The 20,276-nt window shown below is 34.8% G+C and overlaps 1 protein-coding gene and 1 non-coding gene across 2 annotated transcripts in view; both read left to right on the top strand.

The window, feature by feature from the left end:
* The window catches only part of LOC148312159 (semaphorin-2A-like), a 425,950-nt gene extending 405,674 nt beyond the window's left edge, over positions 1 to 20,276 (top strand). Inside the window, exons 6-13 of the mRNA XM_088277685.1 lie at positions 9,355 to 9,585; positions 11,691 to 11,952; positions 13,453 to 13,607; positions 14,351 to 14,543; positions 15,602 to 15,877; positions 17,154 to 17,288; positions 17,380 to 17,488; positions 18,856 to 20,276. Coding sequence (XP_088133811.1) covers positions 9,355 to 9,585; positions 11,691 to 11,952; positions 13,453 to 13,607; positions 14,351 to 14,543; positions 15,602 to 15,877; positions 17,154 to 17,288; positions 17,380 to 17,488; positions 18,856 to 18,924 — 1,430 coding nt within the window. The 3' untranslated portion in view covers positions 18,925 to 20,276. The remainder of the gene's footprint in view (positions 1 to 9,354; positions 9,586 to 11,690; positions 11,953 to 13,452; positions 13,608 to 14,350; positions 14,544 to 15,601; positions 15,878 to 17,153; positions 17,289 to 17,379; positions 17,489 to 18,855) is intronic.
* LOC148312160 (small nucleolar RNA U3) lies at positions 15,398 to 15,485 on the top strand. The gene has a single exon (XR_015839283.1). It is a non-coding gene; the product is annotated as a small nucleolar RNA U3 (small nucleolar RNA).

Below are 20,276 nucleotides of genomic sequence, written 5' to 3'. Positions count from 1 at the left end.
TATCTAAAGGTAGACAAATCTTTTAAACATAAAAGTTACCCGGAGAATTTTACAATTTTTGTAAAATCGACTTACATGGATCTGACGGATTTTGAAAGTAGGTGACACATATTTAGGTGTGTATAAACGGAAATTATTAACTATCTCAATTATTATACATTCCTGTATAATTATTACCTCACCATAATCTAAGCAAATGCGTGTTTGTTCATACCATAAACCAGTGCTCCTCAACCTTTTCTCACCGATGACCCACCTTCCACACAAAATTCTTCCTCGAATGTCGCGGCATACCAAAAGTTAAAATATTGATACATAAATTTTACAACGTATATTTTTTTTTTAAATGTAATACATAAAACTAAACATATTTATTTTTACGCAATCTCAATAGTAATTTATTAATGCGCTTCTTTCAATGAACACGCAAGTTTTATATTCGTTTTTTTTTTTAAAAAGAGATATATTTGTGTTTTTATTATTTACACAAATATTTTAATTTCATACTATTCCTTAATTTATTTTTCTTACTAAGAATTGAAAAACTTTGCTTACATTAATATGTCTAAAATAGAGTAGAGCTAAGGTTGCTTTGTCGCGAATGCGAAGATATGCTTTTTTAACCTAAATCTAGAAAATATCTAATTCAACCCCTCTATCCGCACCCTATGGTGCATAGGGCACTGCATCATATAAACGCAGTGTTATCTTGATCAGTAACACATGGAGGAAAGGTGATCAGCCCTCCGCTTCAGGTACCAGTCCAGGGTTATTATTTATTGAACAAATATTAGAGTGAAAAAATCACTAATATTTATTTGACCCCCCCTGGAAATCATCCCCTCCCCCCCCTGATTATAAATATTACTCATTTTACACTCTAATAATTATTTGATATTACCCTGGACTGGTCCCTGAAGTGCAAGAGTGATCACCTTGCATTCATGTAAGTAACGATCAAGATAACACTCCGTCAATATAATGAAGTGCCCTATGCACAATGGTGCATAGGGCACCCAATGGGGTGCGGATAGAGGTAAGAAGAAGAAAATAGAGGTTAGAAGGGAATTGAACCCGGTTCCTCCAGAACGGTAGCCGAGCGTGCTGACCATTACACTACGGAGGCGGACAAGAAAATATCTAATGGAAATCTAATTGTCAAATGTCAAATACATTAAATATGATTTGAACAACAAACTAGACAAAAATATCGACATCCTTTAGTACACAACCATGATACACGATTTACACACAACGAAGGTTTGATAGTCCCAAGAATTAACAGTAAATATGGGAGTCGAACACTGCAATAAATCGTTGCGAACATTTTTAACTTGTTGCCGACGGATGTTAGAGGTCAAAATAAAATATGGAACAATGGCAAAATAAAGGAATGGGTAAATGATCAAAAGTTAATTTTATGAAAATTGTAAAACGTTTATATTCTTAATTTTTTAATCTTTTTTGTGTGTATATTAGGTTAAAATCGTTAAAAACAATAGCAAAAATGTATTAAAAAAGAACTCCACCGAAAAGACACACAAGATGGCTTGCTCTGCAAAAAAGTTCTAAATATGTATAATTTGTCTTCTTCTTCTTCTTCTTCTTTATGTAGATCCTAGGGATCTGTTTGTGCCTCCTCTTGCGATGTCGACTCCTAGCTGTTTTTCCATCTTGTCGGAGATCTGCGTCCTTCAGGGTTGCCTTGTAGGGCGATACGTGGAAGTCTGTCTTCTTTAATTTGTGATTAAATAATTTATATATAATATGTGATTTAAATAATAATAATAATAAAACCCTTATCCGCACCCCAATGGTGCATAGGGCACTGCGTCATATAAACGCAGCGTTATCTTGATCGTTTACACATGAAGGAAAGGTGATCAGCCCTCCGCTTCAGGTACCACCAGTCCAGGGTAATATTGAATAAATATGACAGGGAAAAAATCACTTATATTTATTTTACCCCCCTTGGGAATCGAACCCGGGACCTCCAGAATGGTAGCCGAGCGTGCTGACCATTACATGACATTGATTTAAATAAATGTATACAATTTTTTAAAAAAGTTCGCGGCACACCTGTATCCGGCTCACGGTTCACTAGTTGCGGACTACTGCTATAAATAACAATATTATAATACTCCTCCAACGTAGGGTTTGTTAGTGAGATCGTCTTATTGTGGTTAAGTCAACCCCGGTATAGCACAGCACACAGCACAGAAGCGCCCAGATCAGCTCAGCACAGCTCAGCACAGAGAGCGTGGGACGCAATTAATAAATTTAGCGGCAAACAAACAAGTGAGTGCCACATAATTGATTGGATTAGCTGGGGTAGAGGTAAATTGGGTCTGAATAAATATAAATCAGACTGTTTGCTCCCTAACCCCTTAACGCGCGGTGGTGGTTCCTTAATTGATCACACTTACTTATGTTTGAGATTTATTTCCGTTCAATTTATCCATATTTACACCAATCATAATGATAGAAATCGTAATATTAAAACTATGACAAATAAAAATAATTAAAAATACATGTCCGCCTCCGTAGTGTAATGGTCAGCACGCTCGGATATCATGCTAGAGGTCCCGGGTTCGATTCCCAGGGAAGGTGAAAATAAATATTAGTGATTTTTTCACTGTAATATTTATTCAATATTACCCTGGACTGGTACCGGAAGCGGAGGGCTGATCACCCTTCCTTCATGTGTTAACGATCAAGATAACACTGCGTTTATATGATGCAGTGCCCTATGCCCCATTGGGGTGCGGATAAGGGTTTGAAAAATATATATTTATAGTAACTGCAGACAGTTGGTAGAATTCCAAATTGAATTGTTGGGTAATATATACAAAATTGAACACGGTTATTGAATTCTACTTTTATTTACATATATGATATGTGACGCGTTTCGTCTTATTAAGACATTATCAAACATACAAATCGGCTGTCCAAACTTAAAACACAGTAAGGGAGATTTTTTGTAGTACGTTTTTTTTGCATTTTTGGACTAAGTAGATTCTACATAGTCCAAAAATGCAAAAAAAAAACGTGCTACAAAAAAAATTACCCTTACTGTGTTTTGAGTTTGGACAGCCGAAATGTGTTTTATAATGTCTTAATAAGATGAAACGCGTCACATATTATCATAAATTTGGAAATAAAAGTAGAATATTGCTAAACAGCAATATCTTCCAACCGACCGAGAACAGACTAGTGATACTGATCAAAACGTTTGTTACCATAAATAGCTGTTTGCAATCACAGGTTCTATCTTGCTTGCTTGAACATTTAAAATAAATATATAAATTACAAATTGACATTTAATAATAATAATAAAACCCTTATCCGCACCCCAATGGTGCATAGGGGACTGCTTTATATATACGCAGTGTTATCTTGATCGTTTACACATGAAGGAAAGGTGATCAGCCCTCCGCTTCAGGTACCAGTCTATGGTAATATTGAATAAACATTACAGTGAAAAAATCACTTATATTTATTTTACCCCTCTTGGGAATCGAACCCGGGACCTCCAGAACGGTAGCCGAGCGTGCTGACCATTACACTACGGAGGCGGATTTGATATCTTACTAGCTTAATATTGCCCTGAAAAGAGTCCCAAAGGATATGGGAAGTATATTATATTGAATTGTTAAAAATGACTAACTGCATTGGTGTTTATTTTCTTGCCAAGCAAAATTGATTTAAATGGCCCTCCTGAACATTTTACGTTTTGTTAGTTGGTCATTTTCTCCTGTACGGCTACGATATGCATCTAACAAATGATGTTTAATGCAAATTGTGAACCTACTTAACTGAGCACAGGCCATAAAAATTTGGGGCAATTGTTGATAAGGCTGCGCTTACCTCTACGTCTTTGTTTTATTTAATAGAACTCTAACTAACTAACTAACTAACCATCACGCCGCTTCCCCGCAGGGGTAGGCAGAGAGAATCGAACGCCACACCACTCTGTCTTTGCAAACATTCTTTGCCTCTTCTACATTCATGCATCTCCTCATACATACCCGACGATTATTACGACTCCTGACCCGGCCGCTTTCAAGTATTTGACATACCTGATTGTGCCAAGTTTTCCTCGGTCGTCCTCTGCTTCTTTTTCCAACTACATTCGCTCCATAAATTTGTTTAACCGTTCTTTCTTCACTCATACGCTCCACATGTCCAAACCATCTCAACACACTTTTCTTAATTTTATCGATAATGCTTATCTCAGCTTTACATTCTTTCCTTATTTCATCATTCGAACATCTATCAAACATCGTAATAGAACTCAGAGTCGAAAATTCCAATCCGCACAATTTCAGCTATTTCTAAGTGTGTTATTATTTTTTTCTATTCATTTAATATATTTACATTTTTATTTATAACATAATACATTTGAATCATTTATACACATGGAGATTCGCGAGAGGGATTAGCTGTGCCTCTCCATAAAAGAGTCTGTGCTCTTGTGCTAGGAAAGGGACTTACACTCGTGGTTTAATGTTATATAATAAAAGATATAATAGTTTTTTTTATATTTTTTTTTATCTTCACAAAACTAGACTTTTTTTCCGTGGCACACCAACTAATGACCACTGTTCACCAGTGTGCCGCGGCACACACTTTGCGGAACACCGCACGAAAGGCCCAGTACGCAAGTACCACAACGTCCACTGGACGCTGTACACGTTTGAGGATTAATTAACTAACCTGTGGCTAAAAAAGACTTTGCACGACTGGATCAATTATTTTCTATATTATTTTCTTTTCCCAATTTGATCACAACGTAGCACCCTTGAGCCAATATTTTACGATAATAGAGCTTGTTGGGTAATATATCCGAAATAAAACAAGGTTTTTGTTGGATTGAATTCTACATTTATTTATTACAAACACCAGTGTTTGATAATGTCCTAAGAAGACGAAATGCGTCACGTATTAAGATATACATAAATAAATGTAGAATTCAATCCAACAAAAACCTTGTTTTATTTTGGATATATTACCCAACAATTCAATATGGAATTTTACCAACTGTCTGCAGTTACAATAAATAAAGAAAATAGAGCTTTTTAAATAATCTAAAATTATATGTTTTTTCGACATTACTTTGTGGCAAGGCGTGATTAAGTTTAAAATAAAACACGTGTTTTATACCACTTGAGTATTTTATTACAACGACTAGTTTCGGAAGCTAGAAAATGCTTCCATCTACGGGTTTGATTACAAGACTGACCGTTTTATATTATTTTTTTACATCTCAACATAGATATAGGAGAAAATGGTAAAAAGTCTGGGCATTTGCAGGGCTTACGACCGTCAAAGGCTTAGTAGTTAAGTGATCACTTGACACATGTGTAACATTCACCAATTCTACTGATGATCGACAGCCACACTACAATTTTTTTAATTTCTTGATATATTGATCAAACTCGTAACACAGTATGCGCGAGTTCACAATAGCCATCTTTGGTGGGACGAGGGATGATGATTGTTATTATTTTTCTTAAAATAATAGTTCTTTAAAGTGGTATGGACATGTAGAGCGATTGGATAACGAACTTTGGCAAATGTGACATGAATTAAATATGTATATAATTTTATTTTAATCTCATATAAAATACCTGACAATATGTAAATTACAGATCCATTTTATTATCATATCCATTGTATTATTGAATCTACGTTGCCCATATTTAATTTATACACTATTTACTTAGAAGATTTCCGCCCCCCTTCCCGAGATAGGATGGCCAAGGATAGCGAGGGTCCATAATTTATACCGAGGAAACAGGTCCTTGTAATTATTTATCATTAATTTATTGAGGGACTTATCAAAGCATCCGAAATTTGTAATAATAGTGGAATGTACTATAACTATTCCAGACTTTTGAGTTACGTTCTACGTTATGTAATAATATTAACAATTACGTAGTTTTCAACTACCACTTACCCTCTAAACGATTCGGACGATCTCTAATTAAACGTTAAAATATTTTCATATTATTTTTTGACATCTCATCAAAGATGAAGAAGAATATGGAAGTCTGGGCATTTACGGGGCTGACGACCGTCATAGGCTGGTTTAAGTGATCACTTTACACACGTGTAACATTCACCAATTCTACCCATTACTGACAACCACACTACTCAAATTCTTGGAAGTTCTATATATATGAACCAATTTAGAAACCTTGTTCTTGAATCACTAGAACTTCACTAGAGACATCTATTGGTGAGATGTAAAGAAGCTTTTTTATTAAGCAGAAACTCTTATATTAGTATGTAAGATCCGAATCCTGGATTATATTCACACACATGAGAAACGCCAGAAAATACCATTTTTATTATTAAGCTTATAATTTGACCAGATAATTTATTTACAACATGTGTGTCCAAATACTTGTTCACAAAATCTGGATTATCTCCAATTACAGGAGTTATTTTCATATTATTTTTTGACATCTCATCAAAGATGAAGAAGAATATGGAAGTCTTCATCTTTGATGAGATGTCAAAAAATAATATGAAAATAACTCCTGTAATTGGAGATAATCCAGATTTTGTGAACAAGTATTTGGGCACACTCAAAATGTTGTTAAAATATTTATTGGACATCCCAACTTTTCGTCTTTGTGGACCGTTGGCAGCTCCCTTCGTCCTCAGGTTGTAGGTAGTAGGTCCTTCTGTCATTGATAACCTCACCTAAACCGTTCCTTCGAAATATGTAATCTTTCTGTAGCATCCATGAATTCTTTGGTCTTCCTCTAGATTGTTTCGAAGAAGATCCATGGCGATTACCGGGTTCACAATATGATCAAGTCCTCTGCGTCCTATGTGCCCATACCATCTCAATTGCCTTTCCTCTACTTTGATTAATGATTTACTCTTGATGCCTGTTACATTCACTTCCACGAATGCGCGAACTCTTTATTTTGTCTCTAAGGGACACTCCAGCTGACCAGATGCTTAGATAAGCATCCGCATTTCAGCAGTTTCTAGTTTCTTAGAATACATCGTCCAGCGTTCGGGCCATAGAGGAGTGCAGGTCTGATAAATGCATTATTTGATCCTATTAAATACAACGTAAAGTCCGTGTTAATATCGCTCACTCCTTTCAAGAACGTCATAAATAAAAAATCGTCAATTTTCAGTTGTGCATGTTTTCAGAATGCCCAGAAAATTTACTATATCTCAGAAAAAGAGGCATATTTTTAACTTAATATTTGCCCGCTACAGGGCAAAAAGTGTTGTTTTTGTATTTTGAAGAAAAGGTATTGTTTAATTATTTTTTTTAAATATACAAAATATTTTTCAAATGGAGAAAAAACCTTCAGGTTTTACCTAAAAAGATATATTGCACAGTAAAAAGTTCAATAAGTGGCTTGATATTTATTTTTAATACATTATATTATATTTTTTAACTTTAAAAAGTTCTCTGAGCGATATGTGTATATATATGTATATATATATATATACACATTTATATATATATATATATATATATATATATATATATATATATATATATATATATATATATATATATATATATATATTTATATATTTATTTATATATATATATATATATATATATATATATATATATATATATATATATATATATATATATATATATATATATATATATATATATATATATATATATATATATATATATATATATATCGTTCGGATCGTAAAAGAGCCATTCCATTTGAAGACGTACGTTTGTAATTTTTTGACCGTAGCGCCGTTGGATGTCATAAAATGGGCTATCGGACTTTTCTTGTTTCCTTATCTCGACATTTTTTCGTTTCGGAAGGAAGTATGGCGGAAACGGCCCGCCCTTCCTCGGTACTGGGCCGCTTCCCGCTAAGTTAGTGCCCACTTACGGGCCGGATCGGGGACTGTAAAATGTAAAGTGTCGCGTAAGCTGCCCGTTGCACATTCGGCCCTGCCATACGTTTTCTAAACATCTCATTCCAAGGAACATGTTTATGCGTCGGATTGAACATTGGACGGATGACAGTGATTTTGTCTTGTCTACAATCTATTGTGACTTAGCGAACTGATAATTTATTCATACTCCTTTTGAGCGTGTCATGTCAGGTCTAATCTACTAGTCGACTGTCAATTGAGAGTAATTATCCTTGTCTTGGACAGCTATAAACAGCGATCCCCGTACAATCTTGTATACCGGAGCCTGTCTTCTGCATTGATACTTATTTTAAATATAGTTTTCTTAGACAAATATCTTTTATATACCCAAATTACTCTTTGATGTTATCATTCGCTTTACTAGCTCAAGGTCAAGGTGGTGTACAACCGTGTATGGCGTGTGCATACATACAGATGGATATAAAGATTTTAACATGTCCATGGAAGCTAAACTGGCAGTTCACTACGGAGGATAGTACCAACACTGATGAAACGTGGAATTGGCAAAAGAAGGATGAAAGCAGAGTAAACGCCGTTTTTTTTTAGATTGGAGAAGCATTTATTATTTACCTTGCTTATTGTGTACGAGGTTTATAGATTCGTGGATTTTTGTATCTTCTAGCTAAAAACACGTTTTATTTTAATCTGTATTGGGAACATAAGTGATAATCTAATTTGGGCCAATCAGGAACTGGTCAGCATTCACTCATTGCTGGGAGGAAACTATGTTAAACTCCTCAGGAGAAGCCGGACTATTGACTGTCATCATCAGACCTTCCGTTCTACTAGAAGAGGGTTCGGCGTTTTGTGTCCTAGCTTGATTTTTACTACCTTATGTCCTTCACTATTTTTATGATGTATAATACCACCTCTCGTGAGAGTTCCTTATAAATTAACACGGATCCGATGTCGGATAGATCCTCACCCAGACTCCTGCAACGCGCCTCCAGCTGTTGTATGAATCGAGTACGTTATACGAGGCATTACTGTACATCGCCACACGGTAGTTCGTGAGCTTGGTTTTTGGTACCAATTTCCTTTACTATTTTTGTCGTGCATGATCTTCTTCCTGGCTACATCCCAGCTTATTGTCTTTATAGGTTGCTGGGGTCAGCTCTCCTCGTCCTCAAGTTGTAGGTCCTTCTGTCCTGGACAACGTCACCTAGGCCATGACTTAAAATCATGTTATCTTTAAGGTGGAGACTGACCGGAGCATTTCGTCGTAACACATAACGATGCGAGCATCCGTATAGTCAGTACACCGAGCCGAACGCTCCATCCATAGTTTCGGATGCTCGGTGATGCTCGCCGCGAGCGATGTTAAGACGAAATGCTCCGGTCAGTCTCCACCTTTATCCATGATACCAGATTTTAACTGTCTAATTGTTATATACGCCCTTTCCGCAGAAACCAACTTCGTGGGGTCGTTCGACAGCGGGCAGTACGTGTTCATGTTCTTCCGCGAGACCGCCGTGGAGTACATGAACTGCGGCAAGGCGGTGTACTCGCGCGTGGCGCGCGTCTGCAAGCGGGACACGGGCGGGAAGCACATCCTCAACCAGAACTGGGCCACCTACCTCAAGGCCAGACTCAACTGCAGCATCCCCGGGGAGTTCCCCTTCTACTTCGACGAGATCCGTGAGTCATCTATCCGTACTTAAACCATGACTTTACAGCAACACTTAACGAGATCCGTGAGTCGTCTTTCCATATTAAAACAACTCACAGCAACACAAAACGAGATCCATAAGTCATCTTTCCATGTTAAAACGACTCACAGCAACACCAAACGAGATCCATAAGTCATCTTTCCATGTTAAAACAACTCACAGCAATTCAAAACGAGATTCACTAGTCATCTTTCCGTGTTAAAACGACTCACAGCAACACCAAACGAGATCCATAAGTTATTTTTCCATGTTAAAACAACTCACAGCTGTTGCCGTGAGTTGCCAAACCGATTTTTAACAGAGAAATTCCTCATCATAATACACGAGGACATAATCAAATACACGTGAAGCCGATATAAACCTAATCAAGTTTGGAGTAAGGTCCTTGCAATATATTGCCTATATCCAAATTTACCAGCTGTCTGACATGTGTAAAATAGAACCCAGTTAGGGATCCAAAATGAATGAACTGAAAAAAATACTTTATGGAAAGATTATGTGTTAATGATAAGTTTTATTTTCTCATTTATTTTCCTTTCAACATTCTTCTTACTTTGTCTTTTTTATGTGCCTATTTACTGTACCCGTTTATTGTTTTATATTTTACATTTTGCCCTGTGTAAGTTTTGTTTCATTATTTATCTTTTTTACTTTCTTATTTGTGTTTTCAGTCTTGTTTATTGTTTTGATTATGTTTTTTTATTATTATTTTTTACTGTATTCCACTCTTTGCTTTTGTTTGTTTACGTATTTTATTTAGTTGGTTTTAAAAGTTTGTTATTTTTGTAGGTACTTTGTTTACCTTAATCTTAAAATGAGTAATGATAATTACTCATCGGGAATATTATATGTACTCTTACGTATTTAAATAAATAAATATTTCTGCCGTCCAACCTCTTTGTGGGGCCATAAAATACCAGGTCCGGCCCCAGCAGCCCCCCACAGCAGGGGCGTACTGATTATTTCTCAAATATTTCCAGATTATGTCGGGATTTGGACTACCAACGCCATCTATTGACGTTACAACACAATTAAACCTTTTTTTGACATCTCACTTGTTTTTGATATCTGAGTGTTGCGCACGTGAAAAATTATCACTATGAGAGGTCATAAGCCCTGTAAATACCCAGACTTCCATATTTTTCTTCATGTATGTTGAGATGTATAAAGAAACGTAAAATTAACTGTTAAATGGGGAAAACCCAGATTTGTGAACAAGCATTTGAACACACTCAAAATGTTGTGTCCAAATACCTAAACCCAACATTTTGGCCACTCTCCAGTCTAAGAATATGAAGAAGATGTAATAATACGTCGGCTCCTTCTTTTCTTCCCCCAGACTCCGCCTTTTAGACGCCACAAGACCGATTGAATAAGTTTGATTTTTAACTATCATCGAATCATTATCTACGTCTTTGACTTTGTGCTTGGTTGTGAGATAGGGTTGTTCTTTCTTTTTTTATGTCCATCGTTTGTTAGGATTGTGAAAGGTGTGTATCAAGAAAAATATATGTATATGTGTATGTGTATATACGTAAATATATGTGTCATTACTTGTGAAAGGGATCCGAAATAGAGGGTCGATAAATAATGATTGAGTGGAAATGCGATGACTGACCATTCTCTGTAAATGTCTTTGCACTGTTCCGTGTCTGTCTGCTGTGCTGGTCGGGGTTGTGGGCGTCTGTGTACCGGCCAGCGTCGAGTCGGAGTCAGATCTAGCTGACTAATTGAACTTAATACTAATCCCTTTCACTGCCTGCACCGGGGTACTTCTAGAAAATTTGGTGATGGATTTACAAACTTGTATTTATTTAGATTGGCAGTGACAGGTATATTGAAAGCTTTTAAATGTAAATTCACAGTAAAATCGGGATATAATTTTATATTGTTTCACATTTTCAACAAATTTCGCAACTTAGTTAAAAAAAAAAGCGTTTTGCAAGAGCAGATCTGTCAGGAAGTTTAGATACTTAGATCAGATCTGGGCATGCGGTGGAACAGCTTTCAATATATATGTTTTTATAAGTGCCCTTGAGGTAACAAATTATCCTTATTATCTCTGTTTTCCAGAGAGTGTATACCAAATGCCAGACGACAACAGTCGGTTCTACGCCGCGTTCACGACTGGCTCCAGCGATGGGCTGGTCGGCTCGGCCATCTGCAGCTTCTCCATGAGCAACATCCAGGAGGCCTTCGCTGGCAAGTTCAAGGACCAGGCGTCGTCCAGCTCCGCCTGGCTGCCCGTGCTGAGGAACAAGGTCCCCGAGCCCAGGCCCGGGACGTGCGTCAACGATACGGAAGCTCTTCCGGACACGGTTCTGAACTTCATAAGGTAAATCAATAATAAACAGCATCCTGTACACAACAATAAACAGCAAACTGTATATACATAAATGTACGGAAGCTCATCTGGACACAGCTCTGAACTTCATAAGGTAAATCAAACATAAACAGCGTCTTTGCACTGTATATATGTACCACCAAACAAGACAACATGTGTACGGAACCTTTTCCGAACACAGTTCTGAACTTCATAAGGTAAATCAAACATAAACAGGGTCCTTGCCCTGTATATACATATACGGATATAATAAACAGCAAACTGTATATACATAAATGTACGGAAGCTCACCCGGGCACAGTTCTGAACTTCATAAGGTAAATCAAACATAAACAGCGTCCTTGCCCTGTATATACATATACGGAAGCGCTTCCGGACACAGTTCTGAACTTCATAAGGTAAATCAAACATAAACAGCGTCCTTGCGCTGTATATACATATACGGAAGCGCTACCGGACACAGTTCTGACCTTCATAAGGTAAATCAAACATAAACAGCGTCTTTCACTATGTATACACACATGTACGAAAGCTCTTTCGGACACAGTTCTGAACTTCATAAGGTAAAATAAACATAAATGCCGAAATATAGACCAAAGGCAAAATAAAGTGATGGGTCGATGACATTGTCACCATCTCGGGTCCAAAAAGTCTAAACTAGATAAGTTTGGAAGTAATTAGAAGAGGCCTACCATCTAGCTGTGGAGAGACAGCTGATAAAGAAGAAATGATCAAGAGTTAATATTGTGAAGTTATTTTTTTCATTTTTGTATTATTTATTGTACTACATAAAAAAGATTAAAATATTTTAAACAAAGTATGTAAAAGAACTCCACCGACAAGTCGATGGTTGCTTAACATTGGAAGGGACAAGGTAGAAAGTGAATTGATTAAAGTCCAGGTGTAATTATCACATTGAAAAACCTTAAACCTTAAATTATTTTTGTATCTCCTGTATGTTATGTTTATAATCTAATCATTAAAAAAATATATATATTAAAAATTTTAAAAAAATTTAAATATAAATTTTGTATTACCATGTTAGTATTCGGCTCAACACAGGCCATGCCTAAAGAGCCGTAATACGTATAATAAATGTGTATATGAAATGAATATGTATATTGAATGTATCTATGTATTATGAAAATAAATAAATAAAAATAAAATAAAATAAATAAATAAGGTGGCTTGATGGGTCTCTGCAAAAAAATAATGTCATGCACTGTCAATAATATTCTAATACTGTTTTTCTGGATTATTGTGTCAATAACGTAAGCCAACTACAAGCTACTTGAATATTCTCTACATATATTCAATAATATTTTATGGATTGCATTACAGCATCCATCAAAAGTGCTGATTTCATCCGATGTAGATTTAATGATTTTAATATTTGTTCCTCTGTTGTCTGATACATCTCTGAATTCCAGAGTTTGGGATTTAAGTTTTTTAATGATTCGGTGAATTGACAAATTTCTCAATTCTTTATAGATCTCACCCCTTGATGGATGAAGCCGTTCGTCAAGACTTTGATGCACCAATATTTTACAAGAGAGACTTGATTCTATCGCATCTGGTGGTGGACAGACTTTTCATCGACATGCTCGGGGCTGACAGACATTATACAATATTCTACGCTGGAACAAGTAAGTCAGCATTCCTGCCTAAAGCTTGTCTTTCTATTATATGTGTGTTAAATAATATAATATAATAATATATTATATGTGTGTTAAATAAAAAGGATTATTAAAATTATGCTTATTTCAAATAGATATCCATTTGCCAATGATAATAAATGTTTAATGCAGAAAACACAACATAACACAATCTAGGTAAGAACTAATTTTTTGGAGGCGACATTTACTTATCATCTGAGGGGTTGTGTCCCTTAAATTATTTTTATTTTTTAAACGTTTTTTACTGATACCGTGTGGTACAGTTTATAAACTTTTTAAAATAAATAAACACGCAAACTTTGTTGTCAACTACTTTTATTTGTGATACTTTTGTTCCAACCGGTTTCGACAAGCACCTTGTCTTCATTAGGGATGGAAATATAGTAAGTACAGTGACTATCAATTGAGAGTAACTGTCCTTGGCAACTCTAAACAGCACCTGGACAGTTCTGATCGCTGTCCAATCTCGAATATTCCGGACCTCCTATTTTACCTTTTATGATCAGGTGCAATTGCTCATACTTCTCTAAGCACATACCCCAGATAGGGCACCTTACGAACCTTGATATCAGTCAGCAACTGTCTCCCTACTCTTGCTCTTTGGAGAACATTCACGTTGCTGACCATATCGGTCCAAGGAATGCGTAGCATTCTACAATGTAGCCACATTTCGAAACTTTTACTTCTTGCTAACTCCATTTCTCCATTTGCAGATGATGGCCATATTTACAAAATAGTTCAATGGATAACTCATGACGGTGGATCGAAATGGAATGTAGCAGATGTGTGGAGAGCAGCTGTAGGGGAACCCATAAGGGCCCTGCAGATTTCGAGAGAGCATTCATCTCTGTACGTAGCAACAGATTTAAGAGTACGACAACTTCCCCTCATCACTTGTTCAAAAAGGTATGTGTAAAATGGAAAAAATTAATCAAGTAATAATAAAAATTGAGACAAAATTGATTATGCGACAAAATACTATGTTATGAATGTACTTTTCTTTTACTTTTACTCGCTTATTCATTTTTGTCATAATGCTATGATATCTCAGATAATAAAATACATCCAGAATGTAAAAACTACATCTGTTAGGTTTGGAGTACGAATAATTGATCAATTCCATATCAATAATTCGAAGAAAAATTTTGTCTAAATTTAATTACACTTCCATTATCCATGAAGTCATCAAAAATAGAATCTTAATATAAAAGAACTATTTTTAAATGGATAATAGAAGTGGGTAGATCTGAAATAGATGGCATCATTCGACCATGTCGGAATTGTATTGGATGTTATAAACAATTTTCTTTCATAGAATAAATATTTTATAAATAATATTGAAAAATGTGCCCTCATCATGGGAAAACTCAGTGATGGCATATTATAGTAATTTTTTATTATTTGTATGATGAAATCAAAATAAATAAATTTATCACATGGTGGATACCGTATGGTTTTTCTTTCTTTTGTGGTCAAGGGATCTTGCATCCCTTATGTCACCGCGACCATATTAGGTCTATTGTGAACTCCCTCTGTATTACAGCTCACTCCCAAGACCTACGTGAGTCATGTAACTCACGACCTGTCTTGGTGGTAGGAGCTTTACTTTCTCGGAGTCCAGTAGAGGTCCTCCAAGGATGTGACTTCGTTTGTGAGCCAGTGCGTCACAATTATAGAGAATGTGGATTGGTGTTTCGTTATCCTCCATACAAAATCTGCATACTGGGGAGTCATGAAGTCCAATTTTTATCATGTGTGTATGGACTGTACTTCACAGGATCATTTCTGTAGTACTTCCTCCCTCGAAACTTGTACTTGAGTGTATTATAGTATGGTAGACCATATGGTTACTCTTTCATGTATATTTAGATACAATGCATCAAATCCTTCATATTATAAGCATATAAGTAATAATTTGAACTATAACTTCTCAGAAAAGTAGTAATTAATACAATTAATTCCAGGTTTGACAGCTGTGTGCGGTGCGTTCTGGATCCATATTGTGGATGGGATAAGGACACAAACACTTGCAAACCATACATGCCGGGCTTACTGCAAGACGCCTCCAACTCGACTACTGGACTGTGTGAAAATTCTGTCATGAAGAAGCTGCTAGTCGTATCGTATGGACAAAGCTTACACTTGAGCAGCTATCTGCAGATGCCGGAAGTTTTCAAATCGCAAATGGTCACTTGGTATCACTACTCGAAAGAAAGAGGGAGATACAAGATTAAATTTGGGTAAGCTTGATTGTAGAAAACTTCAGAATACAAATATTCCAGAGAGTCGCAAAAATGTATAGATGACAATATTACGTTTGAACTTCCCATGTAAATTTTTAGTTGCAGTGGCTGAATTTTTTTATTTTTATTTTATTTATTTGGGATTTTTACAGCCACTACAGAACAATATACAATACAACAACAACTAACAAATCTACAGCCAATTAAAAAAATCCACTGATAATACTATTCTTATGAAAGTTATGTTGGTTGGGGTGTGTGTGTGTGTGTGTGTGTGTGTATAGTACCTATTCCATGTCAAAATAAATCATCCAACAAACAGGGATTATAAACAGTTGGCTTATTGAATTATGATTATTCACAAAAGCACATTTTTGGTCCTCTGCATTGAAACAAATGTAACACGGGTTATGATTTGAGGGATGCGCAATTTTTTACAAAAATAGGACTTGTAGTGACATCTGTCTATTTCTTAACATAGTTTCTTGATGTTTTGTGTAATTATCTTCAATATTAACTCCACAATTTGCAATTCAATAAAAAATCTATTTAATTTCTTGAATGTTTTCCGCAGATACTTTGTGGCACATTTTATAATATCTTTATAAAATTAATTAACTTTGTTTTCACTCCTTTTTTTTATTAATACAATTCAACCTACCGGTTTCAACAATACATTGTCATCATCAGGGTTTATTTTAAATAAAAAAACATTAAAATACTCTCACCAAAAACTTCCACACACTCCATAAAAATCCTAAAAATTTAGGATTTTTATGGAGTGTGTGGAAGTTTTTGGTGAGAGTAATTTAATGTCTTTGAATTAAAACAAACCCTGATTGATGATGACAATGTATTGTTGAAACCGGTAGGTTGAATTGTATTAATTAAAAAAGTGGTGAAAACAAAGTTAATTAATTTTATAAAGAATCTATTTTTTTTTTTATATATGATTACACTCAATCTCCCAAGAGCTGTATGTCTATATATTTATTATAGATGTCTCAACGGAGACTTAATATATTGGCAGTATAGTGTGCAGATAGAATGAGAAAAATGGCACTTGAAATATTTTTTCAACTTTATACAGGCACTTCCAATTTGACCAGTACATTAATATTTATTTTAGTAATTACTTACTTTTCTTATGAAAAGAGAATATTTGTGTTTTTATTACATTTATTCATTTATTTTATGGGTAGATCTAGAGTAGCGAGTATTCCAATTTTATACTATAGTATACATTTTTCATAATAAATAGTATTTTTTCCAGATCTGATAGAATAATTCAAACCATTGAGAATGGGCTTGTAATATTATCAGTAACAGAAGCAGATGGCGGAAGATATGAATGTTTTATGGGACCAACGCTTATTGCGTCATATAATATTGAAGTAGATTCCCACAGGTAAAAAATAACTTTTTTAAATATTCACATATTTTTTGCATAGGTAAATTTTACTCAATGTAAACACGCTGAGATGAATCCTATTTTACAGATGTTCTCATCCCAACAAAACCCACGAGTACAAGAAAATATATGCAGATTGGTGTCATGAATTTGAAAAATACAAAAACGCCATGAAGGCGTGGGAAAAGAAACAAATGGTAAGTTTAAAACTATTGTACAAATACTTAATATCAAATTGGATAAATTTATTGTCTTTGGAAATAAATTCATTATTTTAATATGTGGAAACCAACACACTTGAGCTCTGACCTGTAAAATAAAGGATCGGTACATAATAAATGTTTAAACAGAAGTAAAAATTGTAAAAGAAATTTTCATGCATCATTATCAAACACCGTATAATGTAGAATACAGCGAAACATATGTCACAATAGATTTTAATAAAAAGTTATATTTACCAAGAAAAGGTTCAATTTAAAATGGATTTATTACCACACAGTGAAAGTAAAATCAATTAATGACATCAAATAGTGCAATCACTCAAAATTAGAAACAAACATCGCTCACTCCTTTCAAGAACGTCATAAATCAAAAGTCGTCAATTTTAAGTTGTACATGTTTTCAGAATGCCCAGAAAATGTACTTTATCCCAGCAAAAGAGGCATATTTTTAACTTAATATTTACCCGCTACAGGACAAAAAGTGTTGTTTTTGCATTTGGAAGAAAAGGTATTGTTTAATTATTTTTTTAAACATGCTTAATATTTTTCAAATGGAGAAAAAACCTTCAGGTTTTACCTAAAAAGATCTGTTGCACAGTAAAAAGTTCAATAAGTGGCTCGATTTTATTTTTAATACATTGTATTATATTTTTAAACTTTAAAAACGTTCTCCTGAAAAATCAAGTTTTTTGATTTATGACGTTCTTGAAAGGAGTGAGCGACATATCCCTAAGATATAAAAATATTTTTTAAATACCCAAATGCTACAAAAAACAAAACTTCAACAGCCTCCCTTAAGAAATGAAAAATATAAAAGACAGAAACACTCTAAAAAATAAACTTAACAAACACTATAAACATATAGACTATATAATAAAATTAAAAAAAAACAAAATAACTCCCTCGCATCGCATAAAAATATATGTTCCTCAGTAATATTTATTTTCAAATGTCATGTCACTATCAAAAAAAAAATGATGAAAAATTTCCCTCTCCGAGCACAACAACTCAGTCTCTTTTTTGGAGAGGCTCAGCGCAACTAAAATTATAAGATTGCATTAAGTAGAAATGTATAGAAATTGTATTTAATTGTATTTTTTGTTAATGTAACTACAGTAAACCCCCTATTACGTTGAGATAGGTACCGCGTTATCGGAAAAAACGTTATAGGGACTAAATGTTATTAGATTGTGTTTTAATTTAATAATGACTGATTTCAGTCATTTCCACTGCTTAAAATGTAATAATTCAATTTATTGTATTATTACATAGGGGGGTTTATTGTATATTTAATAAATAAATAAATAAAAATAAAACTAAAATGAATGTCATGATTGTTTCAGCAATGTACAAAGCAGAATGCGAGCCAACAGAACATGTTATCTAATGAAATAACGTCAACACTCCGGTGATGAAAAGAAGGATTCTAAGTGGAAATGTAATAACAGTGGGAGCAACTGCACGGCAGTATGTATAACCATCACGCGTTACAACTTTCTGTGATATCTAATAAACTGTTCATTATTGTTACTTTGAGCTTTATGCTTACCTTTAACAGAGAATAACTACTTTCAACGTTAAGCCTTCAGTATTGTTAGGTTTCGTATATAGATATATGAGTAAATTTAGCATAGTTTTAAAGGATTTTGTATCAGTAAAGGCTATTACAATAATTTATATTCTAGAACAGTGGTCTCCAAACTCAATGAGGATGTGAGCTACATTCACAAATTAAACTTGTCTGGTAAGCTACCTATATGAATTATCATACCATACATATTATAGTCCGCCTCCGTAGTGTAATGGTCAGCACGCTCGGCTACCGTTCTGGAGGTCCCGGGTTCGATTCCCAGGGGGGGTCAAATAAATATAAGTAATTTTTTCACTGTAATATTTATTCAATATTACCTTGGACTGGTACCTGAACTGGAGGGCTGATCACCTTTCCTTCATGCGTAAACGATCAAGATAACACTGCGTTTATATGAAGCAGTGCCCTATGCACCATTGGGGTGCGGTAAGGGTTTTAATTTAATTAAACATATTATGTTATTTATTTTTTTATCACATGAAATTTAGCGCATTTTTTATTTATTTTCGTAGTTCAATAATAAAATTTACTAGGCAAATGTAATATACTACGCGGGCCACCGAAAAAGCCTCGGCGAGCTACCGGTAGCTTGCAAGCTACCGTGTGGGGAACACTGTTCTAGACTTATAGTAAATAATATATTATTTGATGTAAGAGGCACTGTATCATAATAATGCCCCTCTCTCCCCACCGAACAGCATTATTTAGGGTAATATTTCAGTCCTATTGTATGAGTATATCCGATATATAGAGTTTATAATAAAATAGGTCCTTATCATCTATGATAGTTTGGCTCCTCTAAAGATTGTGAAATGAAACTATGTACTTAGTGGAAAATTTAAAATGCCTTCAATTTAAAATAATTAGCTGTAAAAATACCTTGGATCAATGCATTAGAGTTAGAACATAATTATATTATAGACGTCTCGCAGAGATGAAACAACTTACGGGAAGGGAATATTTGATATATTTACGAGGCTTACGATCTAGCATCGGCTGGCTTAAGTATCACTATGCACTTGTGTAATGTTAACCATTCTGGCCATGTTTTTAACATCCATATCAGTAGGTTTTATTTGTTAATTTGTATTTTGTTCGACATCCGAGTTGGAAGTAACATCTATCAAGGTTCCTGTAAAGATGTTTATGTCAGAAATCTTTTTTAGATGTATA

This window comes from Brachycentrus maculatus, unplaced genomic scaffold, assembly GCF_059751285.1.
Source record: "Brachycentrus maculatus isolate JH-2025_06_01 unplaced genomic scaffold, ASM5975128v1 h1tg000049l, whole genome shotgun sequence".
In the NCBI taxonomy this organism is placed as follows: Eukaryota; Metazoa; Arthropoda; class Insecta; order Trichoptera; family Brachycentridae; genus Brachycentrus; species Brachycentrus maculatus.
Note: the sequence above shows the minus strand (reverse complement) of the source record. Positions and strands in the feature narration are given on the sequence as shown.